We start from the raw sequence: 27,241 nt of genomic DNA, 5'->3' as shown, positions 1-27,241 counted from the left end.
GAGCTCGGTGTATTTGGGCTCTCAAATCGCAAAAAATGGGTTTGGCTGGGCTGGGCTGAGCTTGGCTAGTTTGATGCAGATGCTCCAAGTAAAAGATTTTTTTACTATTAAATTTAATATTCTCCGAGAATAATATCAATGAAGTGGAATACTATTAAATTTGAGTGCGGGTTAGACACATATTTTATATTCACGAGAGAGAGAGAGAGAGAGAGAGAGAGACAGAGAGAGAGAGTGAGAGTGTGTCTAATTTAACGAGTCATGGTTATACCCTATGTTAACAAATTCTTTTACCAAGTTGACACAAAGAGTGACTACTGCCACTACTTAAATCTAATACGAAGTTAACTAATTTAAATTACCGTTAATCATGTTTTGTATTTTAATCATGTCAGTTTAATTAATGATTTAAAATAAATTAATTTGGTACTCCTATTCTCTTCAGGGTGCTTTGAAGTCTCTTAGTCATCCGTGGGGGTTGTCATGTGGACATCTCTCTTCTTTCTGCAGTCACGAGCAATACGCTTAAAAAAGTCGAGCACAAGAAGGAAAAGAAGCTAAATTTAAGGAGGTGAGATGCCAAACGTACAAGTAGGGATGGCAATTTGATCCGTTCCCGCAGTTATCCGCCCCACCCTGCACCATTTTTGACAGTTTTGAGAGACCATTTTACTTATTTGGGCGGAGATGGTTTGATGTAACAAAAACCCACGCGGGTTTGGTGTGGGGGCGGGGAAAGGTCGCACCGTCCCGTTTAGATAGGCAAATCACTTAAATACTCACATTTCATTAGTATATATATTTCCCATTATATATTAAGTACCTTATATAACAATATTAACGTAAAAAATGAATTTGATTAAAATGAAATTTGCAATGGTAAAGAATTGAAGATGAGAATTGAAGTAAATCTATTTCAACAATAAATAAATTATGGTTTTAAACGGGGCGGGGCGGGTACCCGCAGGGGTAAAAATGTTAAACGGTTACGGGAATGGGGTGAAAAGTACTCCCGTTTTTGCGATTTTAGGCGGGGAAGGGGCAGGGTTTCTAAACGATTGTGGGGGCAGGAGAGGGTACACTCGCCCAAACCCGCCCCCGTTGCTATCCCTACGTTTAACACCCACAGGAGAGGTATGCTTTCAATCAATCAATACAACTTGATGCATACCAATTAGCAGGACCTACAACAACCAGAGAATTCAAATCCTCAAAATTTAATTCTCATCTGGTTTGGGCAACATCAGTGTTACTTCACCAATACAAAAATTTAGGTTTCCATCAAGAGATACAAGTCTCCCGCGCCCCATCCAAGCCTCCAACCAGCCCAATACTCCCTTTCTTTACAAAATAAGCCACAGGACACCAAGTAACTAGTGCAATCTTGCTAAATATTCTATGTACGAGGTCAGATTTTGAACTAACAATAAAAACAAGCAAGATGACGATGTCTAATCATATTCAACAGTAGGCGGGAAAAATGTGATGATGAGATGATAATCTATAACCAAATTGTTCAAGAGTTAGAATTGGCTTAATTTTTAACTGATGACACGCCAACAAAATAATTACAGATGCAATATTTTTTAGGGGAAAATATCACTTACCTTTCTCGAGATTAGGCCTAATTACAGATAATACCCCTAACGTTTTAAATATTACACTGACCTACCTCCCTTTCTCGAGATTAGGCCTAATTACAGATAATACCCCTAACGTTTTAAATATTACACTGACCTACCTCCAAATGTAGCGGTGTTAAGTTCAGTAAAAATTCATATGAAAGTACTAATATACCCCTATTGTTATATTGATATAAAATATTAACAAATTATTTTGCCAAATGACAGTCTTACCCTTTTATCTTCTTTGCCTCAACCTATCTTTTTCTTGCTCTTGTGGACCATCGGGTCTATTCTCTCTCTTTTACCCCCCTCTAACATTTCAGGCAAAGAACTTGTTGTCCAAATCGCCGGCCCCTCCTAACCATCCTCGGCTTCCTCTTCTTCCCTTTCATCTGGTCCGTCCTAGAGGCCCTCCACAACGCCGAGATCGCCAACGCCTGCCCCAGTAACGGTGATTTCGTCCTCTAGGTCCACCGCGCCTTCGCACCCTTTGTCGACTTGCTCATGGCCACCTAAAAATTCCTCTCCGGCGTGCCTCTCAACCTTCCTCGTCCACTGCATTGACTACCTCGAGAAATATTCCCTGTCTTCAGATACCCAAATTGTGAGTTTCAATTCTTCTCGGTTCAACCTCAGTTCCTGCGTACTTCAATTCTGGCGGTTTCCTTCAGCCAACATGTGAGTTTGAGAACGGCGACCAAACCGTAAAAGCTTTTGTACCCAACTGCCAGCTTCATGTTGGCAGAGCAAAGAAAAATAAATTCTAACCCCAAATCATTTGCGATCGCTTTGTGCAATACATTTCTTGATTCCTTTACATGTTGATTGCAACAATTAAACAGAGTTTCATTTTGAATAGAGTTCCAAATATGATGAGAAAGATGTTTTTTTTTAGGGTATTTGAATTTTTTATTTGTTGTGGTTTATTATATGGGTCTTTGTTTAAAGTTTTTGTGTTAATTCTTCAACAATTTCACGATTAGAATCATTGTTGCAATCAATTGGAAGTGAATGAGTATTGGCAGAGTCTTAGTGGGTACTGGGTACATTTAAATAAAATCCATTTTAGTGTATTTAATTTTATAATTTGTTACTTGGGTTCTTGTTTGAAGCTTTTATGTCAATTCTTTTAACGATTTCACAATTAGAATCATTATCGCAATCAATTGGAATTGATACCATCTTTGCACATATATATGGTTCGTGGTGGGTATAAATCCTTCAATGAATTAATCAAATTCTACTTGTACTTACTTCCGATTCAATGAGTTAACAAACACTAGTGTGTTTGTTTTGGGGGGATTTTGTGTCAATACATGGGTTTGTCGGTAACATAACCTTCACTTATTCAATATTATCATCGTCTCTGCACTTGCGTCATCAACGACTATGTGGATCCATGGATTCCAGCGACATGGGCCCTCCATGGATTCCGGCGCAATCCCGTTGATTGAGATTGTCTTCCCATTGACATAAAAATAAAGGGTGATTGTTTTTCCATTAATTGAGGATATATGAGTAATTATCAATTCAAAAGTAAGAGTTAAAATGTCTTTGCAAATATAGTAAGGGCAAATGTGGTATTGCAGGGTTAAAAATAGTTGATGTCATCAGAAATCATCATTGACCGGCGTTGACTTTCACCGGAGGAGGTTAAGTGTTACGACGGAGCAAACCTTGAGGGAAGACGGTGTAATTCTTTCAACGTAAGGGGTACCGCCTGTAATTACCCCTAACCCCAAGAGTGGTAAGTGTAATTACCCCTTTTTTTAGCTAATACAACTCTGAATCTGAAGGTAGTTTGATTAGAATATCAAAAATATTATTAGCTTAAGAGAAGTTCCCCCCCCCCCCCCCAAAAAAAACAAAAAAAGCTTAAGAGAAGTTCAATTCTTTGACGAGTAAATCCAGCAAATTTGATCAGAATTAGGCAGCAAGACAACACCCACCTTCTGGTATCATAGATTATAAAGGGAATAGTGAACTAGTATCATAGATTAAGAAGACTACCAAAAAACATACATTGTCCATATCAGATGACATTAGCAAATTGTTGCATCAAGTACATCTGGATGAATTTTACGGTCTCAAATTATTTAAAGAATATATGCATTGGCTGAAATTATGATCTAAAATTATGACATTCATAAACTAAATGATCGCAAATGGCATCTCTCATTCAATTGTTACCATTGATTTATCTGCAGCGGGTAGGTTAGATCATTTGAATTTAGTTTCCAACTTACTTTTGAACTGAAATATATACAGAATACATGAATGTTCCCAAAAAACAAATTTTGCAAAGGCCTGATGATTGAGGCCACAAGAGTATTGCGATGTTAGTGACTGCCCTCAACATAAACCTGTGTTTTCAGGCTTGGCATTGATCAATTTGTGATGGTTGGGTTCTGTGTCAACCCAAACAGGATGGAAAAAAATAATCTCCATGATATCTCACTCGAAAATAAAACAAAGCAGAAACTAGCTCAACCATGATTAATTTCAGTAATTTGGTTTAAAAGGAAAAGAATAGAAAGAAAAGAAAGTTTCTGCAGAATTTGAGATGGCATGAAAAATCAAGTGTTATCTGAACGAACAAAGAACGAAGCAATGGATAAAGAAGAAAAAGAGGATTGCAATGGTAACTTCTGTTTTACTAATATGATTAAAGTTTGATAGCCTGGCTTCTATTGTGAGGAAAGGCATCCTAAATATTAGAGAAATTAAGAAAATACTGTTATTGTTGGCATTTAAATTTGTGATGAATTGAAGAAAGCAATTAGTGATGTTACTACTTCAAGAGAAGCCAAAACACTTGTTGAAGCAAAAAACTGGTTCTGAATTAAAACTTAGAATGAACCCTAACCCTAACCAGAAAATGCTAACGATAACAACAGCAAAGGAAAAACCCAAATCAAGCACATACATAGACCCATGGAGAGAACCTGATAGAGAGTGAAAAGTGAAGAGAGAACTAACCTTGGTTTCGAGGGTTACAATTGTTGCCCTCAACAGTTATCATAACAATTATTGATGGAGTAAATATATACACATATATCTATGATATACATACATAGAGAAAGAGAGAGAGGGGGGGGGGAGAGAAGAGTAGACAAATTGTTAGGGGAACGCAGATATGAAAGAGAATGTTGAAGTTGCAGAGGGAGCTCCACGATAAGCTTCTGGTGAGTCTTAAAAGGGCTGAGAAGACACGCGGAAAAAATCAGGGGTACTGTGGGAAACTGATGAATTAGGGGAATCACAATTAGTCATGCTACTTCTATAAAAGAAGCCAAAACATTTATTGAAGCAAAAACATATATATTTAATATATATATTTACTTATATAGAGAGAGAGTGTGTGTGAGAAGGGAAGGGAGAACTAACTATAGCGTGTGAGTCGCTGCCCTCAACAGTCACCATAACTACGTAGTATAATATATTGATGGAGTAACTATACACATATATCTATTTTAAACTGTGTGTATGGAGACTTAGAGAGAGATAGAGAGAGGGGAGGGGGGGGGGGGGGGGGGATGAAAGACAATGTTGGAGTTGCAGAGAGAGAGGTACACACTCCACGGTAAGCTTTTGGTGAGTCTCAATGCGGATGAGAAGACACGTGGAAGAAAGCAGGGGTACTGTGGGAAACTGATGAATTAGGAGGGTGTTTTTGTAAAAGCAGATCCTAAAGATTTGGGGCAAAAAAGAAAAAAAAAATTGGACCTTTTCTCGATTTGTGCCTGTCTTCCTTACAGAAGGGCCATTCTAATCTTCTTTATATCGTTCTAATTTTATCAGATGTCCCCAAAGCTAAGTCTATTGTGAACCAAACGTATATTAAGTGCAAATATTTTCAGTTTCTAGCTGACGTGGGACAACAAATTCTCTCTTCGGAAAACGTGCCTGCAAACTTCTGCAATCTAATAAGTAATATTGTATTATATTCCTATAAAATTGTTAAACATTCCTTGCACAGCCTAAAAGCCTATAACCATACTTTACATAAATAGTGTGCAAACTTTTGCAATCTAAGTATTATATTTCTATAAAATTGTTAATTTCATCATCTCTCTTGTCTAAATTAGCTTCATAGTTTGAACTTGTTATGCAATTTTGGTGTCCAATTGCTCAAAACGAATTGGAAAAAAGGGTAAAAAAAAATTTCATTGCAAAAGCAGAAATTATAAGAATCAGAAAAAGACATACAAATTTTGGAACAAAGTAAGAAAAAATAAAGAATAAGTTCCTGATTTATTCGATTTGTTGAGAATGACAGTCAAACTCGAAAATCACCATAATAAAAATACAGCAACAAGAGTGAGCAAAAGGTCTGTCCATTATAAAGGCAACAGCTCCAAAGTTACATGAAAAAAAATCATCCAAAAATCCACCCAAGATCAAATCAAGGAGAAAATATCAAATCGAGTCGGGAACAATCACAAATTACATGCTAAATTTATTGAAGGCTTGAAAAACAAAATGAACTAAGCACAATATTAAATTTGAGTGCATGTTAAACACATATTTTATATTCACAAACTTGTCATGTTGTATGGATCTGTGCGCACGAGAAAAAACAAAAAAAGGAAAAAAAAATTAAGAAAGAAAGAAAAAGAAGATATAATCTATGTGATTTAACTAGTAACATACTTCGAATGATTATACCTTACTTTTAAAAATCCTTCTTATCAAGAGTGACTAAATTTAAAATTCTCTGTCATGACTTAATGCAATGTTGGGTAGAAAGGAAAGAAGAGGGGCGGGAAAAAAATAAAAAGGAAGGAACAAATTTCTTTTATTCGATAGAAATGATATAAGAAAAGAAATAATAATAGGAAGGATTTCCTCTTTCACAAATTTTCTTCCGCCCAAATATGGGTGGAAGATAGGAGAAAAAACAAGTGAGTTTATTATAATAGTTTTAAATTATTACATCACCTTTCAAAAATATTTAATAAATTTCATAAATAAAGTAAGAGATGGGTTTAATAGTAAAAATAATTTAAAATTTTATATTTCATTTTATTCTACATTTCGAATTAAATTATCAGTTTTTTTTATTCTCTTCTATTCAACCAAACAAAAAGATTCAACCAAACAAAAAGAAGAAACGTTAAATCTATTTCCTAGGAATTTCTAAGTCATCCTTTCTTGTCTCCCTTCCATTTAATTTTTTCCCTTCCTACCGAACTAAGCATAAATCTAATATGAAGTAAATTAATTTAAATTACTGTTAATCATATTTGTGTTATAATCATGTCAGTTTAATTAATAGTTTAAAATAAATAAATCTTGTCTGAGTATAGAAACCCAACCTATTTAACTTGATTTAACTTGTTTAATTAAGCATATCATATCAACCAGAATATAACACAAGTATGCACTTATTTAAGTATGAATAGTAAGTAATTATGTTCAATAAAACAACATCACCTGAAAAACTACACTAAATTACATCTAGTCATGAAGAAATTTTTAAGTAAGCCTATGCTTAATTTCATAAGAGTCCGACTTTGAATCATTTCTCTGATTTAAATAAAGGTGATAATATAGGTATTCTAGTTTTTTTTGGGATTACACTTCACTTCCCTTTTTTAAAATAATAATAATAATAATAATAATTGATAAAAAAAAAAAAATTACACACGTTTGTCCATACCATGACTTGAATTATCTTTCATTTGCAGAGGTAGATGAAACACCGCTAGACTAGAGCCTTGATGAGAAAAAAAAAGGAAATGACTTTGAATACACATTTATAATTCTTGAAATAATAATAATAAGATATCATTTCAACAACTAAAATCTTTAAATGAAGTGCAAGTGGTGAAAAGGAGATATAATTATCATTTTTTTAGATATATTATTGATAATCATTAATCATAATTGAAATAACTAGCGAAATGGATACTTATAATACACACACACATACATAATGCAATTGAATTATGTACACGTTTCAGATTATAAACATGAGAATCTTTATGCTTCAAAAATGCTGAAGAAATGGAATGGTAATTTTATTATTATTATTATTTTGAAAAAATAAATATAAATGTAGTTGGGAGAGGAAAAAATCTGGCAATGCTATAAAATGACACCGCGTGTATGATGCGTGAGACTTGATTTGGACCGTCCATTATTCTACAGCACATGAAATTTTTTGTCCAAAGCACTCAAGTCTGAATTTTTATTTTATTTACCAGAACATAAGTCTGAATTGGATGATGATTATACTGTTTTTCAAAATACTTGGGTAATTAAATAAAACTACAACAATCACATATAAGTAGCAAAGTATACAGTAGAACCATCAAGTGCCATAACCTTAGAGTCCTTTTTCTTTTCAAAGTGAGAAGGTAGCTCCTTAGTCTACCTTTCCAAGTGACAAGTTGAAAGATCGTCTCATTATGAAAGACACACATATATTATATCATAGGTATATATATATATATATATATATATAGGGAGGGGGAGAGAAGGAACAGCCTGTTACTCCCTACAATGCTGTGCCAACTTGTCAACTGGCCACAAGTTAATGTTGAAAAAACAAGTTCAGGATCTATTATCAAATGTATTACAAGCATTCCAAACACTTGCCTTCATTCTACAGACTCAACTGCGGACAGAGAAGCCATTTTTATTCCCATCTGCAGACCTAATGATACCAAAGTGATTAGATGCATCAGAGAAAAGGAACCAGTAAAAAACTTAATATCAGAAATATACCTTAAAAAAACATAAAAAAAAATATATAAGGAATAACAATCAAGCTAAAACTTGTTCCCCTCCTCTGCGGCGGCTTCAAAGGTCTCCCCAGCCACAAGCTCTGGGACCTCATCATCATCATCCACTTGTGCTACAATATAAGCTAAAGAGCCAAAACCTACATTCAAAGTTAAAATGAATTAAATGGCCAAACCTAGATGTGTATCAGACACAATTTAAGTAAACGAACAATAAATTCTAAAGCAGATGAGAAAACGGAGAAAGCATACTCTTAGTCTGAGGAGAACCACAAACAACCCAAGTGTTGGCAGCAATAGAGGCTTGAACTGATACATGAAATAAAAATAAATTGTCAGTTGCGTAAGAGGAGCAGAAGGGTGTGACTGAAAATACAGGGTTTACTGCCATAACTGGCGTTACCTTTAGGATTAATAAACTGGATAATTACATCATCTTTAAATATGCTGACTTCCTCAATTGCAGGAATGCAATTCACCCCCCTCTTCAGGGTGCTTTGAAGTCTCTTGTCATCTGTGGTGGTTGTCTTGTGAACAGCTCTCTTCGTTCTGCAGTTACGAGCAATACACTTAAAAGAAATTAAGCACAAGAAGGAAAGAAGCTAAATTTAAGGAGGTGAGATGCCAAATGTATAAGTTAAACTCCACAGGATAGGTATGCTTTCAATCAATCAACACAACTTGATGCATACCAATTAGCAGGACCTACAACAACCAGGGAATTCAAATCCTCAAAATTTAATTCTCATCGGGTTTGGGCAACATCAGTGTTACTTCACCAATACAAAAATTTAGGTTTCCTCCAAGACATACAAGTCTCCCGCGCCCCATCCAAGCCTCAAACCAGCCCAATAGTCCCTTTCTTTACAAAATAAGCCATGACACCAAGTAACTAGTGCAATCTAGCTAAATATTCTATATATGAGGTCAGATTTTGACCTAACAATATAAACATGCAAGATGATGATGTCTAATCATATTCAACAATAGGCGGGAAAAAGGTGATGATGAGATGATAATCTATAACCAAATTGTTCAAGAGTTAGAATTAGCTTAATTTTTAACTATCTTGTGATGCCAGGCCAACTGAATATTTACAGATGCAAATTTTTTTTTTTAGCTAATACAACTATGAAGGTAGCTTGATTAGAAAGTAATCAAAATTATTATTAGCTTAAGAGAAGGTTTTTTTTTTTTTTTTTTTCCCTAAATTAGCTCAAGAGAAGTTCAATTCTTTGCTGAGTAAATCCAGTAAATTTGATCAGAATTAGGCAGCAAGACAACACACACCTTCTGGCATCATAGATTATAAAGTGAATAGTGAACTAGTATCATAGATTAAGACGAGTGACAAAAAACATACATTGTCCATATCAGATGACATTAGCAAATTGTTGCATCAAGTAGATCTGGAGGAATTTTATGGTCTCAAATTATTTATCAAGAATATATGCATTGGCTGAAATTATGATCTTAAAATATGACAATCATAAACCAGAGAATTTGTGCACAAATAATGGTTAGATCAAACAATTCAGAATGAATAACCATATAAAAATCACAAGATCTCATGGCAATTGTGCCAGATAGCAACACAGCAGTCACAAGAACTCAATATTAAGAATAAATCATGATGATATTATCTCAATTGAAAGTCCAGTAGCCCTCTAATACCAATGCACTAGTAATAAGGTTTACAATGTTCACCTTCATGCTAAAATTTTCAATGAACACTAAATGATCACAAATTGCATATATAATTCAATTGTTACCATTGATTTATCTGCAACGGGTAGGTTAGATCATTTGAATTTAGTTTCCAGCTTACTTTTGAACTGAAATATATACAGAATACATGAATGTTTCCAAAAAGCAAATTTTGCAAAGGCCTGATGATTGAGGCCACAAGAGTATTGCCATATTAGTGACTGCCCTCAACTTAAACCTGTGTTTTCACGCTTGGCATTGACCAATTTGGGATGGTTGGGTTCTGTATCAAACCAAAACGGGATGGAAAAAAACAAACTCCATGATATCTCATTCGAAGATCAAACAAAGCAGAAACTAGTTCAACCATGATTAATTTTGGGTTGATTCAGTTATTTGGTTTAAAATGATAAGAAAAAAAAGAAAAAAAAAGAAAGTTACTACAGATTTTGAGATGGCATGAAAAATCAAGGAAGTGTTATCTGAATGAACAAAGAATGAAGCAATGGATAAACAAGGAAAAAAAGATAGCAATGATAACTTCTGTTTTAGTAATATAATTAGCCTAGCTTCACTTATCAAAAAAAAATTAGCCTAGCTTCTATTGTTTGGGAGGCATCCTAAATATCATAGAAATTAAGCAAATACTGTTATTGTTGGCATTTAAATTTTTGGTGAATTAAAGAAACCAATTAAAGGACAAAGATACAACAATTACATGTGAACAGATAGATACATCATACACAGAAATACACAAAAATTGCCAAACAAAGGGATAGGGGAAGCAAATAAAATAATGAACAAAGAATTGCTAATGGCATGAGAACCACAATTAGTGATGTTACTACTAATAAAAGAGAAGCAAAAACATTTATTGAAGCAAAAACTGGTTCTGAATTGAAACATAGAACGAACCCTAACCCTAACCCCAAAAGTGTAACGATAACAACAGCAGAAAAAGACAAATCAATCACAAATATGGAGATAACCTGATAGATAGTGAAAACGGAAGAGATGACTCACCTTGGTTTCGAGGGTTAGAATTGTTGCCTCAACAATCACCATAACAATAATTGATGGATTAAATATATACACATTATCACATATATCTATTATATATATACACACACACACACACAAGAGGAAGGAGAGAGAGAGAGAGAGAGAAGGGTAGACAAATTGCTAGGAGAACGCAGAGATGAAGCAGAAAGTTGGGAGTTGCAGAGGGAGGTCCACGGTAAGCCTCTGGTGAGTCTCAAAGCGGATGATAAGACACGTGGAAGGAAGTAGGGGTACTGTGGGAATTTGATGAATTAGGAGGGTGTTTTTGTAAAAGCATATGCCAAGGATTTGGGGCAAAAAAGGGAAAAAAAAATTTGGACATTTCTCGATTTGTGCGTGTCATCCTTGCGCAGGGGCCATGCTAATCTTCTCTGTATCGTTCCAATTTTATCGGATGTCCCCGAAGGGACGCTAGTCACCTGTGGACCAAAACGTATATTAAGTGCAAATATTTTCACCCCTAGCCGATGTGGGACAACAAATTCTCTGTTCGGAAAACGTGCCTAGTAGGCTACAAGCCTACTGCACAGCACATAGCCTGCACACTTTTGCAATCTAATAAGTAATATTGTATTATATTCCTATAAAATTGCTAAATTCCATAATACTAAAGAAAAAAAATGCCCACAGTTACATGAACTCTTTCTAAATATCAAATAAACTTGGGTATAAATATACCTGTTTTTAAAATATAAACACATTATATGTTCTATAAATTTTGTATGACATGATTGTTCTTATAAGTATACTTAGTAAAATTTTAAATTAAAGTAACGTGGTGAAGAAAAAAAAAAAGTTAACTTAGAGATCTTTTTGTACTATCTAATTTAAGTATGTGTAAGAAACATATTCTATAATTACAAACATGTCATGTTGTATGTATCATGGTTCACAGTATTGTTTATGATTGCAGTGTAACAAATTAGGATAAAGTCAGTATAAATTGACCAATATGAATCATATATCAAACTTGAAAAAAGATTACGTACCGACCATTACGTCGCGTATTGAATAATACGACAAATCATAGTATGTACCCTTGTACATAAAATAAAAAAAATACAAAAATGCATGTAATATAAGTAATAGTATACTTCAAATGATCACATCTCAGATTTGTCCTTCTACCGAGTTGGGAAGAAAGAGGTCCAGCGGCAAAATTTGAAACAATCTGTGAATATAACAAAAAATTAACTTATTTAGATTGACATTAATAATGTTTATGTCATAATTGTATTAGTTTACTAATCTTTTAGAATAAACAAGTCTTATTTGACTTTAGGAACTCAACCCATTTAATTTGAATTGACTTATATATCCTAACATGTCAAATCTTTAAGATGATTAAAAAAAAAAAATCTTTAAGAATATAACACAAGTATACCCTAATTAAGTCTGAATGATTAGTAACTTTATTCAATACAACACAACATACGTTATTAAATGGGCAATGGTCCAACTCGTACAAACTTGGCATCCCCAAGGCGAGAAATTATTTATTACAATCGTTGCAACAATGGCATGGTATGATAGATGGCTACAAATAGAGACGTATCCAGGAATTCATATGAGGGGGGGGCAAATTTATATAGAGGAGTTTTTTTCATAATTTTAATGGCGGCAATTTCAAAATTTTATGGATATAAATGCAAAAAAATATAAATTTAGGGGTCTAAAATGCAATAATAAAAAATTTTAGTGGGGGCGGATGCCCCTACTAAGCCCTTCACAAATCCATACTTGGCTACAAACACTTTACCAAAGCAAAATGGACTTACAATAGAACCAAAAAGTTGATATATGTGCTTTGGTGTAGTGTTTGTAGTAGACCTGTATAAGGGTTGAATTCAGACCTAAACACTGATGATCCGATCCGAACCCGATAAGGATATACTCGATCTGATTCGATAATTTGACGGATATTTTATGAATCAATCCATAACTGATTTGTTAATAAACGGATATCCGATCGGATAATCTGGTTCGATCCGATAAGGGTGTGTGTACTTCTTTTTTTAAAAAAAAAAATTTAATGTCAAAAGAGAATAAAAATAATAAAAAACAAAGTTAAATAAAATTATGAAAAAAGAAAATTGGATGTTTTACTTATTGTTAAAGTATAAAAAATTGGGAATAAGAAAAAAAAAAAAAAATAGAGTGAGTAAAGAAGGAAAGGACAAAATGATGATAAGAATTTTTTATAATATAAAAAATATTATATATCGTATATATTTTTTTTCATAAATTATATATCATAAAATTAGATTATATATTTTAATGTATTATATAATATATTATTTCGGATTGAATTGTTATCGTATCGAATTGACCATAATCCATATTCGATTTGTTTAGCTAATAGATTATCGGATTCGAATATTTAACGAGTTATCGAATTAAATCTTCAATTCATATCTGAATTATCAGATCGAATTTATATTAAAATTCAATCCATTAACAGGTCTAGTTTGTAGTCGTCCATTGTACCACACTATTGTTATAACAGTTGCAATGCATAATTTCTTACAAATAAGAGGTCAGAATTCGACCATCCAAAAAAAAAAAAAAGCTTGTATGTACGGAATGATAGAGGGGTTGCCAGCAACGTGGTGGCTCTAGACGCTTGAGATATGGAGTGATTGATTTTCAATTAATAAAAATAATTGGCAAAAAATAAAAAAGTGAAAAAATGAAAAGATTAAAATCACAATAGTTGCAGTGATTAGTTGAAAATCAATCCTCCTCAACTCAACATCAGTGATGAAAGCGAGTGTACAGTCGCCCTAGCGCCTAGCACTCCTTATACAGATCATGATGTTTAAAGGAATTAAGAGGTTAGGGATATTAAAATTTATGATTAGAATTTTAAGTCTATGAAATTTTGAGCATGTCAAAAAAAAAATCGAGAATTAATCCCAAATCCAAATTCGAAGTGAGTAAAAAATAAACTAGGTGCACACACATGTTATAAAAATAATTATATTTAGGACGTGATTTGTGTGAGAAATTGAGAATACATAATGCATGAATATATGGTCGGAAATAAGAGGCTAATGCAGAATCTAGTGTTTGGACCCTTGTTGTATTTTGCAGGTGCACCTCTTGTAAAAACAGTACCATAAAACCACACAACATGAACTTTGATTTGTACAACACATTGTTGTAAAAACAGTTTGATTTGTGTTATAACCTAATTGTATCTACCCAAGACAAAATGTGGTCGAGTAGTTTGCAAAGGTGAAAAAAAAAAAAAAAACAAGAGAGAGAGAAGAAGAAGAAGAAAGACAGAAAGATAATTGTTGGAATATTACAAATAATCTCAATCTAGGTTGAGGAAGCAGTGCTTGTTTTGGCTGAACCCAACCCACCACACATATCATGTGTTAGAAAATTAAAAATGTGTGAAGCATTGCACATTGCAAAATTCTTGTAAGAGACATGCCCCATCAATTATTCTGAATCATAGTAATTTAGGAACATTTTTTTTTTTTTCATTTTTTTTTTTTTGGAAATGTAATTTAGAAACATGTTAAGAAAAGTGGTGAGATACATTTGGGGGTGAACCGAAGAATGAAGGTAAGCACACATTGTGTGTGTTGTGTGCTTGAGAAAATGATTTTTACACCCAATATACTGCTTTTAATTGGTCATCTACAAAAAAAAAAAAAATTAAGAGTGAAAACCTACACTGATTTGTATTTTACATAAATAACAGATTAGGCGGAGAGAGGCCAAGTGACATTTGTCATCACTGCTACCACATTAGTAGCATAAGTTTAGAACAAAAAGTTCAATACAAAATTGCTCACAGGGTCTTGGAGAAGAATCCCGCATGCCCGGTTAAAGCCTCAAAATTTTATTTTATTTTTCTTTGTTCAAAGATCAAATTGGGGATTGGTATTATGAGCCTATCCAAATTTTGAGAAACTAAAACAATAGAACTTCAGTTCGTATTCCCCATTTACAAAAATGAATTAAGTATCATAGTCCCATATGCAATTTGCTCAATCTTGAAATATGACCAAAATAAACCATTTCATTTTTTTTTTTTTTTTTTTGGCAATTAGATTTATTCTACGTGACCTTCAGACAAGAAGACAAAACGGGGTCATTTTGGCACTTTTGCCAAGCGCTGGTAAAACTTGCCTTGTCCGACCTTAGTCAATTCCACCATTCATAAAAAAATGCCATGTCCATATTTTGGTAGATTCTCACTTAACTATCAAAATCAAGTTCAGAAAACAGCAAATGTTGAGAGACAAGCAAAATCAAAAAGAAAAACTTCATATATATATATATGTATATATATTATGTAGAGGGGTAGAGAGAGAGAGGGAACTGTGTTGTTCCCTACAATGTATACCAACTTGTGAGCCGGGCACAAGTTAATGTCGATAAAAATAAATTCAGGATCCATTATCAAACGTATTAGAAGCGTTCCAAAAAACTTCCGGTGTTGCACTTAAAAGCTATTTTTTGTCCCACAGACTCAACTGCGGACAGAGAAGCCATTGTAAGCCCATTGCAGACCTAATGATACCAAAGTGATTAGAGCAGTGATATTTAATACAAGTCTCCCTATCACCAGCAATGATGGAGTACACTTCTAGATGGGCAACAGAGAATGGAACCAGTAAATAACTCAACATCAGAAATATACCTTAAAAAACATCAGAAATATAAGGAATAACAATCCAGCTAAAACTCCCTAAGACTTGTTCCCCTCCTCTGCAGCGGCTTCAAAGGTCTCCCCAGCCACAAGCTCTGGGACCTCATCATCATCATCCGCTTGTGCTGCTGCCGCGGCCGCACCTGCTCCGGAACCTGGTGCCTGCTTTTGGAACTGCTCTGCCAGCTTCCTCAAGTTGTCCAAGTTATCAGGTCCTAAAAAGATGAAAGAAAAAGTTAAATATTTAACCAATCTTTTCGGTGAAGGGAAATAAATGGACACAAAAAATAACAAGACAGGCACATACCCAATTGATTAATAATTCCAGGAAGAATATCTTGCAATTCTGGAACAGAAGAAAATTCGAGGTAATATTAAATCACTAGTTAGACTAATCTAAAACTAGTAGAAATGATGGAATGGGTCTAGGACAACAAATTGACTGGCCTGCCCCACCTTAAACCAACAGCTGATGACAGAACGTGCATATTGAAACAACAGCTGAGATACAATATAAGTTAAATGACCCAAAACCAACATTCACAGTTTTATCATTTGAATTTTGCTGTAAATATAATGAATTTAATAACCAAACCCAGATGCGCAGCAGACACAATTTATGTACACAAGCAATAAATTATAAAGCAGATGAGAATAAGGAGAAAGCATACTCTTGGTCTGAGGAGAACCACTAACGACCCAAGTGTTGGCAGCAATAGAGGCTTGAACTGATACATGACAGAAAAATAAGTTATCAGTTGCCTAAGATGAGCAAGCAGAAGGGTGTGACTGAAAATACATGGTTTACTGCAATAACTGGTGTTTACCTTTAGGATTAATAAACTGGATAACTACATCATCTTTAAATATGTTGACTTCCTCAATTGCAGGAATGGCATTCACCCCTATTCTCTTCAGGGTGCTTTGAAGTCTCTTGTCATCTGTGGTGGTTGTCTTGTGAACGGCTTTCTTCTTTCTGCAGTTACGAGTAATACGCTTAACGAAATTAAGCACGAGAAGGAAAAGCAGCTAAATTTAAGGAGGTGAGATGCCAAACATATAAGTTAACTCCACAGGAGAGGTATGCTTTCAATCAATCAAAACTACTTGGTGCATACCAATTAGTAGGACCTACAACAACCAGCTAATTCAAATCCTGAAATTTTAATTCTCTGGTTTGGGCAACATCAGTGTTACTTCACCAATACCTACATCCAAGAGATGCAAGTCTCCCGTGCCTCCAACCAGCCCAATGGTTAATCTATTTACTCATGATACCAAATTATAAATTATCAAGCATTTTTTACTGGACCATTACGTTTTTCAGCATATGATTCAGCTATAAAGCTATCTATTAAAATAATGAAATCCCTATTACTTGTGCAATCTTGCTAAATATTCTATATATAAGGTCATATTTTGAAATAACAATCAAAACATAACATTTTGATGATGATGTTATGATCATCTTTAAACCAAATTGTTCAAGAGTTAGAACTTGCTTAATTTTTAACATCTTGTGATGCCACACCAACTGAATATTTACCCATGCAATTTTTTAGCTAATACAACTCTGAAGGTAGTTTGATTAGAATGTAATAAAAATTATTAACTTAAGAGGAGTTCAATTCTTAGACAAGTAAATCCAGTAAATCTGATCAGAATTAAGCAGCAAGACAAACACACCTTCTCATGCTACCCTTTCCACCAGTGCGAACTGCACCGGCCATCTTCATGAGCTTCTCAACATTCATCTGCAATGGACGGAGATGGCCAATGAATAAGAAAATAGAGAAACATCTCTACTCATCATTAAAGAACTTGTTGCAAAACAAAATGGTAAGCAGATCACATGAAAAATAATGCAAATCTTCACAGTCCTCTAAAATACCAGAATCACCAACTATAAAGAAGACACTTAACCATACAAAACATATATATGTCATGAAACCAAAAAATAACCAGTGAATCAGGTTCTAAAATGCATAGACATAATGTGTGTTTGCATTCACGTCATTGCTATTCAAACTAATGAAATAATATAGCTTGATTAATGGGAGTGAAAATATTATCAAATATCTAACACAACAAATCATTTATGTTTGACATCCCTTTAATTAATAATAAGAATTAAAATGAGAACACTACAGCGCATTGAACCAAACCCCAGATTCGAATTTTCTGATTCTATGCAAAATCGTCACTAAAGGATGACAAAACAATAACGAGACACAAAGCAAAAGCCCCAAATTCGAGAATATACATAAATATATACAGAAACATTTACAAATAAATACGAATCTATATGCTGAAAAAACCCTACTTCATAGAGTTCATATGACATGGCGGCTGGAGAGGTAAAACCCTAATATCTCATCCATCAATTATCACGAAACAAAATAGAAGAAAAACAAAAACATTATTTGTTGAACTATCAGATCTCATCCGATACTGATACTGAAACTGAAACTATTCTCACTTGCAATCAGATCACCGATATGTATATATATAGAGAGACTATATGATGGATTTTTTATTTACCTCGGCAAGCTCTGGAGTAGAACGGAAAGGGATGAGCGGTTGAGGTAAGAGAGTAAACCCGAGACCTCTGAGACTGAATGGATAAAGTACGAAACCCTAATAAATTTATATGCTAACATACAGCAGGGTAATTTAGTAATTATGACTCGCGGAGGCGGGGCGGGTAGCCCGTTTATCCTGTTACGTTCCCATTTCATCCGCTCTCTTAATATCATATAAGATTTTTTTTTTTTCCGCAAGCCATTAAAATACACTTAACAGAAGGAAGATATCTGCCATAGACACTCCAAACAAACAACAATGAAACAAATGAACTAAAGTGGATCTAATGATCGTGGGCATCTCACTTTTTTCGACAACAATAATATATAAATTAAAAAAATGCATACCCTTTAATAGGATGAGTTGAATTCGAATTCATAATTATTTAACACAATCACAAAGTTAAAAACTCAATCCGACTGAAATTAATTTGTAAATTTAGTCAACAATTCATGGAAAATTATTGAATTTGGATTGGTTTGTACAGGTTACACTTGTAGATTCATTATAAATTTGGTATATTATGTCATTTTTAATTATTAATTTTTTTCATAAATAGTAAAGAAGAAAAAGTTAATCCTCAATGTCTGGTATGCACTTAACTTTTTAAAATATTTTATAAACTTGCTTCAAAACCTTTGCTCTTTTATTTGTGAGTTTCAAAATATGGCCCAAAAAGGAAAGGAAATAAAAGAAAAAAAAAAAAAAAAAAAACAAACAAACAAAAATGGAGTTATTTTTCATTGTGATATTGTAATTTGAATTTGGTGCCGGTAGCCGCCAAAGGTCAGAGCCCCCGAGGAAAATTTGTTGACCCATTTGTTGCTCTTGGAACGTGGATGGTAAATAATCTGTTACAATTCGATACATAAGGGCGTTTAGGGTTTGAAGTGGTGTAAGAGAAAGACTTTGAAATTCGTACAGAAACAGAGTGGGGTTGAAAACTTATAATTTCCGATTTTACACGTAGTGAAAACTTTCGCCGAATCCCAACCGTGAACATATGATGTTGCCGAACCACGTATAAAGTTTTGTATTCTTTGTGTTGTTTGTTTACCTTTCTGTCGTGATTTTTGATTCTATCTTGGGTTCGTTGTGTTTGTCATAACATTCGAATGACGAAATTTCGTGGAAATGTAAAATGTTATTTTGACATTTAATTTTGAATTAATTTAATATCATTTAATTAATATATACTCCCCCTTTCTTCGTTTTAATTGTTCTTTTTGGGAGTCTAACTTTCTAAGATGATGATTTTAATTATTTTTTTATTGTATTAATAATGAATGAATTACCTAATTTAACTCGAGTGAGTTCACAATTCACATTGATGTGATGGTTTAATTTTTATATATTCAATGTAAGAAGGTAAAATTGATAATATTATAAAAAAAAAAATAATAGATAGACTTTTTAATTAGAACAATAATTTTTTGAGGAAAAAAATAAATAGACACTTATTTTGGAATAACAAAATATAAATGATTTGTACTTAATTTTTTCATTAAGATAATTTACACTCACAACCCTGAGGTTTGGGTTAAAGATGCCTAACTACAACTTTGACATTGTTTGGACAATGACAACCCCTAATTTTGGTAAAGTTAATAAAAGCACTACAAACCCGTGTAAATTGTCATTAATATCCTTTAACTTATGCATTAACCAATTTAAATTATGAAACTACCCTTCTAACATTTCTAAACATATGAAATAGTAAGGACTTGCTTGATTTATAACTTTGGAAACAATTTTATGGTCTTTTCGTTTAACTGAAAACAAAACACAGTACAAAAACTCTATTTGCTTGATTTGGTCAATTTTCTAAAAACTTAATTATAAAAATGCATATTTTCAAAAAACTATAAAAGATTGTTTTCTGGTAACAGTTTTCTAATTTTTAAATTATTGAGAACTATTTTCAGAATTACAAATCAAGCAGACCATAAAGTTTTACCACCAATTTCCCCTCACCTTTCCCCTTTCTCTCCCTTCCCTCACTTACCAATATGCCACTGCGACCACTTCTTGACCACCATCGCCACCATATTTTCCTCCTTCATTTATTCTCCAACGCCATCCACACCTCCGACCTCTGTCCAAATCACATCACTGCCTTGCTATCGTCGTTGCTAGTTGTCGGCAAATCACTTCTTATTTCGGGATCTTCAATTTATGAGTTCAAGTCATGGTTGAACCAAACACCATCTTATGAGGACAAGCCTTTGGGTGAAGTAAACAAGAGTAATTTTCAGCCTCTATCACTAACCATAAGCCTAAGTCATCCCCGGGGTATGGTTGTGTCTTCTTTGTTGCCGCCAACGGAGGGCCTAAAATAGTTGGCTAGTGTGGATGTGGTTCAGCCACGTCACCAGAGGTCAAGTCAAACAGTCAACACCTTGACAAGATCCACCTCAGCAAGGCGAGCAGTAGTCGACCGTTGGGCCTCAAATTTTGACCCAACATTCGGTCGATGGACCTCGGGCCTTGAACTACGAGCCAATCTCTTCACAGTCAGTCCATGGGCCTTGAACCTCGATCTGGCCTTCACAATTTGTCGATCGACGGGCCTTAAACCTCGATTTGACCTTATTGACGATCGACATATCCTGAACCTCGAACCAATGTAGCCGTAAACCATTGATTGATGGGCTTTGAACCTTGATCAAAGCAACGAAGAGTTATGGTAGGGCTCTTCGAGTGACAGTGGGATGTAGAAGGGGTTTTGGAATGGAGGATGAAAAATTAGTAATGTCTTGCTCACTAAGGCAAGACCTAGTTTGAGGATAAGAGTAAAAGACAGCTGGAATAGTACAATTGCCTTTACAGCCTGTCATTTTTTTATTATTCAACAGGAAAGGTACACTTGGCAGTTGATCCAAAAATATAGGGATTAGGGCATCATGACCCAAATTGGCCCACTCTAAAGATAGAGGTCCAACAATGTACCACCTGGATGACCTAGGGCTATAAAAAAGAGGCAGTGACAAAAGAAGAGGGCAAAAACTGATGGCAGCTTTTTCCCTACCATTGCTCAAATTCTCTTTCTTGATTAATTTTCTTTCCCTTCTTTCTACCCTTCTGCATTCTTCACATTGCCGAGTGGTATATTCCCAGACTTCTTTGACTCTTCCAGGACCCACGAGAAATCAGGTATCTACAGCTAGAAAATCTCTACACTCGCCAATAAGTGCATCACCTGCGTTAAGAGCTCTCTGACAATCGTCTTTCACCGCCATTACCACAGTTGGCTTATAAGTTCACTTCATCCTCATCGTTGAGCACATCGCTAGACACCAGCCTTGGTAAGTTCAATCTTTGCTCACCATTAATCTGCAAATCCTTTTATTCAATTAATTATCGCCTGGCAATTGCATCACCGTTGTCATCATCTAAGCTCGTCGTATCCGACTGGCCTTGCTTCCTCCTTGCTCGCCACCTTTGGCTTCCTACTTGCTCTTTTTGTTAATGTAATAGTAAGACATATATATATATGCAAGAATACCAATTGACCTAGTTTGAATACTTAGATTGGATGGATTTTAGAATAAATTGAGGATTAAAAATTTGGAGGGTGATTCTTAGGTAGTGAATATGATGGAAAACTATATACTGAAGTGGTGGTGGAGGGGCTGTGGAGTGGCAAGGTTTTAAAGTAGTAGTGGTGGTTGTGGCTTTTATTTGTTTTTTCATTCATGATGGTCATTCTGGTCAATTAAAAGGAGTTTAATTTAAGGGTTAAGTGCAAAAAAAGAGCCATTTACTATTGATATAATGCAAAAAGGTCATTGTGTGATATAAAACCCTTATACTATAAATTTGGTGCAATAGGTTTCTGTGTGGTATAAAATGACGATAATACACTCACTTCAGTTGAATAAATTAATAACTATAAATACAGGCCATGTAAAATGACCATTTTGTCTAATTTGTGTAAAATTGTGTTTGTTTGAAACAAGAATAAAATAAATCTCAATTTGTATAAAATTGGGATAAGTTAAACCAAATAAACCTAAAACTGAATATAATAAAAACCGAAACAAAACAGTCCCCTACTATATAGGAGACACTGTAGCACTATTTATCAAAAAAAAAAAAAAAAATCCCAAAATCACCTATGCCGCCTCCTCCTCACCATGGCCGCTGCCTCTTCCCACTGCCCATGCCGCCTTCTCCCCACTATGGCCACCGCCTCCTCCCACTTCCTCCCCACCATGGTCGCCGCCTCCTGCCACTGCCCACAACCATTTCTCTCCTCTCTAAACCCATCAACAATATAGTTATCCCTGTTGCACAACTAGCTACCACCATCCCTATTGCAAAACCACCACCACCGTCCCCACACATAATCACACACTTTAAGGTATTCCCATTGTGTTTATCGTAACATAATTTTAATTTTAATTATAATTTTATTTTATGTGTCTATTGAATTGATAAGAATTTTAAAAAAAAATTTACAAAGTTTTCATATTTAGTTTTTATCAAGAAGTGGTCAAAAGAGCTTATTTGCATATTTTTTTGAATTTTATAGACTAACATGCACATTTTCAAAAAGTATGAACTAGTTCTGCACAAACCTTATATATGAGATTTTTTTTTTTTACATTTAACCCTTAATTTAATAGGTCAATTCAGAAATTAAAGGACAATTACATATTTTTATCCATGTGTCTTTATTCAATTTACCACTTGCCCAAAGTTGTATCTCTACTTGTTTTTAACTCAAACTTAGGTGCAAGTGCTAATGTGTAAATTGCCCTTTTTGTTATTTAACAAATTCAAAAGAATTGTTTAGTTTTCTTCCAAAAATATATTGCAAAACAAAAAAATAAAAACCGAGAAACGTTCGTAAAATGTTATTGTCCTTTAATTTGTTACAGTATTAATCTATTTCAAAATTTTATTGGTAATTTTTGTTTGGCTTGGAAGGCTGGAAAACTTGAGTTATGAACACAGAGGGCGTCTAGGATTCCCCCAGGGTTGAGGACAAGAGAGAGAGCAAAGGGGAGTGGGAGAGAGAAGAGGGTTGTGAATGTCGGACCCATATGAGAGAGCGAAAGCAGGGAGGCTGGCCTTTAAAGGTGGCGTTCTCGCCACTCGCACCAAATCCATCAACAAGAAGAAGAAGAAGACCAAGAAGAATGAAAACTTACCTGACGAAGCCGCTGAATTTATCTCCGACGAGGTCGTCGCCGCCGCCAGTGGGGGCGAGGAGGGTTCAGCCGCCGATAAAGGAGAAGGAGGAGAGATGGTTTACACAATCGACGCCGCAAAGCGGATGAAATACGAACAGCTTTTCCCGGTCGAGGCCAAGAAATTCCGTTACGATCCCAAGTTTAGTTCCAAGACCGTCGAGGACGCTCTTGATGATCGTGTCAAGAAGAAAGCCGATCGTTACTGTAAATAGAAACAATCCATTCACTCAGGTACTTCATTATTTGCTTTTTCGTTTTAGGGTTCCCTGAATTTCTCTTTTAATTTCACAATTCATTGATTTGTTTGTTTTTTTAATGCTTCGTTTGAATAATTTGGCTGTGAGTTGATTAGTTACCATCTCTTTATTGGTGAAATCTCCTCCTCGGTGAATAACACGATTCTTAGCTCTCTTGCGATCCCTAGGGAGAGTGGATTTAACTAGATTTGGGGGCACCTACAAATATTTTTTTGGTCCAGCAAGCATTTGTTTCTAGTTTTCCCTATAAAATAATACCAAAGATTTGGTTTTTCTCCACATTCCTAAACCCGTATAGGCAGCACTGGGATAATGGATTTTGGTACACACAGTTATGCACACATATAGTTTATATGGCTGGGTTTATTGAGTTTCTGGATTGGGCACGAATCAAGGAAATTTAGTTAGTAATGTGCTTCTTGCTCATATCAAATAGCCAGTCCAACAAGTACCTCTGGCTTTGGCATGAATTACGTAATTCTAACAAGTAATGGGTCTTTTGTAGACTCTTGAAATAGATGCTACTGTTTGGAAATTCTAATAAGCGAGTTGTGCAAGGGTGTGACACTTGCCGGGAAACAGTGGCTACTCCTGTTCTCTTGCTGCCACTGCCAGTTTCAGCTCATCCCTGGTTTGATATATCTATGGATATTATGAAAGGTTATCCTCCATCTCAAGGAAAGATGTAATAATAGTTATGGTTGTGGACCTCCTCCCATTTGTATATGGTTGTGCCATTGCTAAACTATTCGTTACATCTTCAAGATACATGAAAGCCACAATTGATATTTAGTGATCACAATATGGTGCTTACTGGCAATTTTTTGAAGTAACTCTTTCTTATGCGAGGGACACGATGGAATACGAGCACTGGTTATCAAAGACTGATTGAAGAGTCATGTCATGCCTAGATCGATAAATTTTCAGAATCATGCACATTAAGTTAAATACCTTCTTGCTCCATAAAATTAAGATGTTAGTGAATGGTCAATTAATGCATGTGAAGCTTTCACACCTCCCGTCACCCCACGTACATGGAGAACAAATATAGCATGTTAAAGTTGTTGCAGCTTAATGGAAAAATGCTGACATGACACTTATATGGGAGGAGTGGGATAAGGATGCTATTCTTGTTGCTAAAAAAATGGGGAAAAAGGGGGAGAACTAATGCAGATGGAAAGACTTGAACTCAAGAACTTCCAAAATCTTAATAGCCGATACCACATTAGACATAAGACAACCCTTGTCCCATAAGCTCAAGTGGTTAGGAAATAGGCTAAACCACGCCATATGAAGCTCATGTAATTAGAACCTACCGAAGACTGTCAAAGTGATACAAGAGGCACCTGTTGTTGAATGTCTTTGACATTTGTCTATTTACATCTCTTAGGCCTTACATACCTTACCCAATGAATTAAAAAAATAATAATATATACCTGAATTTTGTAGCAACTGCTTGTGTGCCATTTTTTCCTTTTCGCATTGGTAATAGTTCATCACCAGTTACCAGCATAAAATTATGGCGTCTTTTCTAAACCATTTATTTAGTAAAAAAATTGTCTTAATTTCTGTTATTTTTTCCCTGCTGAATCCCTGCGATGATTGATGTCCCTCTGTAGCCTAGAGGAGAAGATGTAGAGTGCTGTTGTTGGAATTTCTATGTCACTTCAGTAGTTTAAATGATAGCTTGTTTTATACTTTTCTCGGGGTTAATAATGTTGTTTTGCATGTTGTGCCCAACTTTAAGTAATAATATGTCTGGCAAAATGTATCTATTGATGAATGGCTATTTTTTATTTTTATTATTTATGGATCCTTCATTCTTGGGACAAGCAACATGTCGGGATTTCATGTTTGGCCAGACTGGACTTCCACTTATTTGTATTTTATACAAGCATGGTGTCTGTGCCAAGTTTTATGGTTGTAGACAGTGTTGTTAAGGCTTGCGCCTAGGCGCGAGGCACAGGTCTAGCGCCTGTTGTCATCCTAGGCGCACTAATGTTTACTAGGCGCGCGCCTCGGTTGTGCCTCATCCTATTTGTCTGGCGCGCCTCACTATTTTTTTTATTAAAAAAATGATTATTCTATTTCTTAAGCCAAAAAGGGTACTTTTGGCAACTTGATAAACAAATAAGAAAGCCCAAGCGACGGAACTTTTGTTCAAAAGAATAAACAAATCAGAAAGCCCAAGTGTCAAAAGTGTCAACCGAATAGAGAAAGAGAGTGAGACGAACGACAAAGCCTTAGTTGCAGAGACGAACATCGAAGCCACGCTAGTTCTTTATTATTCTCCTCTCTTCTCTACTTCTCTCCCCTCTCTTCTCATCTTTGTTTACATCTCTCTCTCTGTCTTGTTCTCTTCTCTCTCGTCTTTTTTTTTTTTGGGCTCTGTTTTTTCTCCTTTTCTTCTTTAACACTTTCTCTCTCTTCTTGTCTACTTCTGTCTATCCGTCTTTTTTTTTTTTTTTTTGGCTCTGTTTTTTCTTTTATTTTGTTGTTAACAGTTTTTTATTTTTATTTTTTGTAACAGGTTTATTTCTGTGCGTGCTATGTTTTGCCTCTCAAAATAACAGATTTTGTTTTAAAAAAACAAATTTTGTTTTGCCTTTCAAGAATGTGCTCTTGGATACTTGTATAGTTGATGGACTTACTTTTTTATATTTTATATTAATCGTTAGAATATTGATATGACTTATGAGATATGAATGTTTTTGTGGTTTTTTAAATTTTCAATCATGCGCCTCACTTCACTCAGGGGCGCACCTCGCTATACGCCTCGCGCCTCAGCTCCAAAGGACCTCTAGTGCGTTGGTGCGCCTTGAGCCTTTAATAACACTGGTTGTATATTATATATAAATGCTGTGTATGCTTTGATCTGCTCTTGATTCAACTATTGATTCATGGTGTAATTTTTTTCCCCTCAGGCATACAGGAGGTTCGATGGAAAGGTGAAGTTGCTGGGGTTTTCTGGTTCTGCCTTTGCTCTGTGTTCCTCCACCTTCTCTAGTTTAGGCTTTTGTCTAAATCTACACAATGCAAAGTATGATTACTCTTATCCAAAAATATTTGATACAGTATTTGTACTTTGTTCGGCAATAATAGATTTTGGTCATCAAGTGTTGTTGTATTGTGGAGAATTCTCTGTTTTGTTAGTATGATTATGTTTGCTTCAAAAGTGCTGCAGCTTTCTCTTTGGCTGACTTTCATTACATAGTGGGCTGATTTAAGGGGTTTACTAGCTAGCCTTGAACTTCACTCTGTGTTCCTCCACCTTCTTTTGTCTAGGCTTTTGTCTAAATGTACACAATGCAAAGTATGATAACTCTGATCCAAGAAATATTTAATGCAGTATTTATACTTTGTTCTGCAATAATAGATTTTGGTCATCAAG

General features: G+C 34.8%; 2 protein-coding genes, 2 non-coding genes and 1 pseudogene across 4 annotated transcripts; 1 reads left to right on the top strand and 4 right to left on the bottom strand.

Annotated features, from left to right (window-relative positions):
- Positions 1–5,339: 5,339 nt before the first annotated feature.
- Positions 5,340–5,445, bottom strand: LOC132297723 (U6 spliceosomal RNA). Its single transcript, XR_009479387.1, has one exon. It is a non-coding gene; the product is annotated as a U6 spliceosomal RNA (small nuclear RNA).
- A 2,591-nt stretch (positions 5,446–8,036) lies between these two features.
- Positions 8,037–10,294, bottom strand: LOC132295648 (nascent polypeptide-associated complex subunit beta-like; annotated as a pseudogene).
- A 1,156-nt stretch (positions 10,295–11,450) lies between these two features.
- Positions 11,451–11,553, bottom strand: LOC132297716 (U6 spliceosomal RNA). The gene has a single exon (XR_009479382.1). It is a non-coding gene; the product is annotated as a U6 spliceosomal RNA (small nuclear RNA).
- Positions 11,554–15,532: 3,979 nt separating this feature from the next.
- LOC132293655 (basic transcription factor 3-like) lies at positions 15,533–18,455 on the bottom strand. Its single transcript, XM_059791207.1, has 6 exons — positions 18,354–18,455; positions 17,499–17,566; positions 16,640–16,788; positions 16,484–16,540; positions 16,120–16,158; positions 15,533–16,027 (listed from the first exon to the last, which is right to left on the bottom strand). Exons 2-6 carry the CDS (start codon positions 17,564–17,566, stop codon positions 15,852–15,854), a joined length of 489 nt encoding a protein of 162 aa, XP_059647190.1. The 5' UTR covers positions 18,354–18,455; the 3' UTR covers positions 15,533–15,851.
- A 4,855-nt stretch (positions 18,456–23,310) lies between these two features.
- LOC132293653 (uncharacterized) lies at positions 23,311–27,025 on the top strand. The gene is made up of 2 exons (XM_059791206.1): positions 23,311–23,824; positions 26,775–27,025. Exon 1 carries the CDS (start codon positions 23,431–23,433, stop codon positions 23,803–23,805), a length of 375 nt encoding a protein of 124 aa, XP_059647189.1. The 5' UTR covers positions 23,311–23,430; the 3' UTR covers positions 23,806–23,824; positions 26,775–27,025.
- Positions 27,026–27,241: the final 216 nt, after the last annotated feature.

Source organism: Cornus florida, unplaced genomic scaffold (genome assembly GCF_030987335.1).
Source record: "Cornus florida cultivar Cherokee Brave unplaced genomic scaffold, ASM3098733v1 CherokeeBrave_3.0.0_Hap2_Chr02, whole genome shotgun sequence".
Lineage (NCBI taxonomy): Eukaryota > Viridiplantae > Streptophyta > Magnoliopsida > Cornales > Cornaceae > Cornus > Cornus florida.
This window is presented reverse-complemented; position numbering and strand designations above follow the sequence as displayed.

Excerpts from the sequence above, each read along its gene's own strand:
- LOC132293653 (XM_059791206.1), top strand. The coding sequence starts at position 23,431 with ATGTCGGACCCATATGAGAGAGCGAAAGCAGGGAGGCTGGCCTTTAAA.
- LOC132293655 (XM_059791207.1), bottom strand. The coding sequence starts at position 17,566 with ATGAATGTTGAGAAGCTCATGAAGATGGCCGGTGCAGTTCGCACTGGT. Across the intron at positions 16,789-17,498 it reads GGAAAGGGTAGCATGAGAAG|AAAGAAGAAAGCCGTTCACA; the intron begins GTGTGTTTGTCT and ends TCGTAACTGCAG. Across the intron at positions 16,028-16,119 it reads TGGAATTATTAATCAATTGG|GACCTGATAACTTGGACAAC; the intron begins GTATGTGCCTGT and ends TCATCTTTTTAG.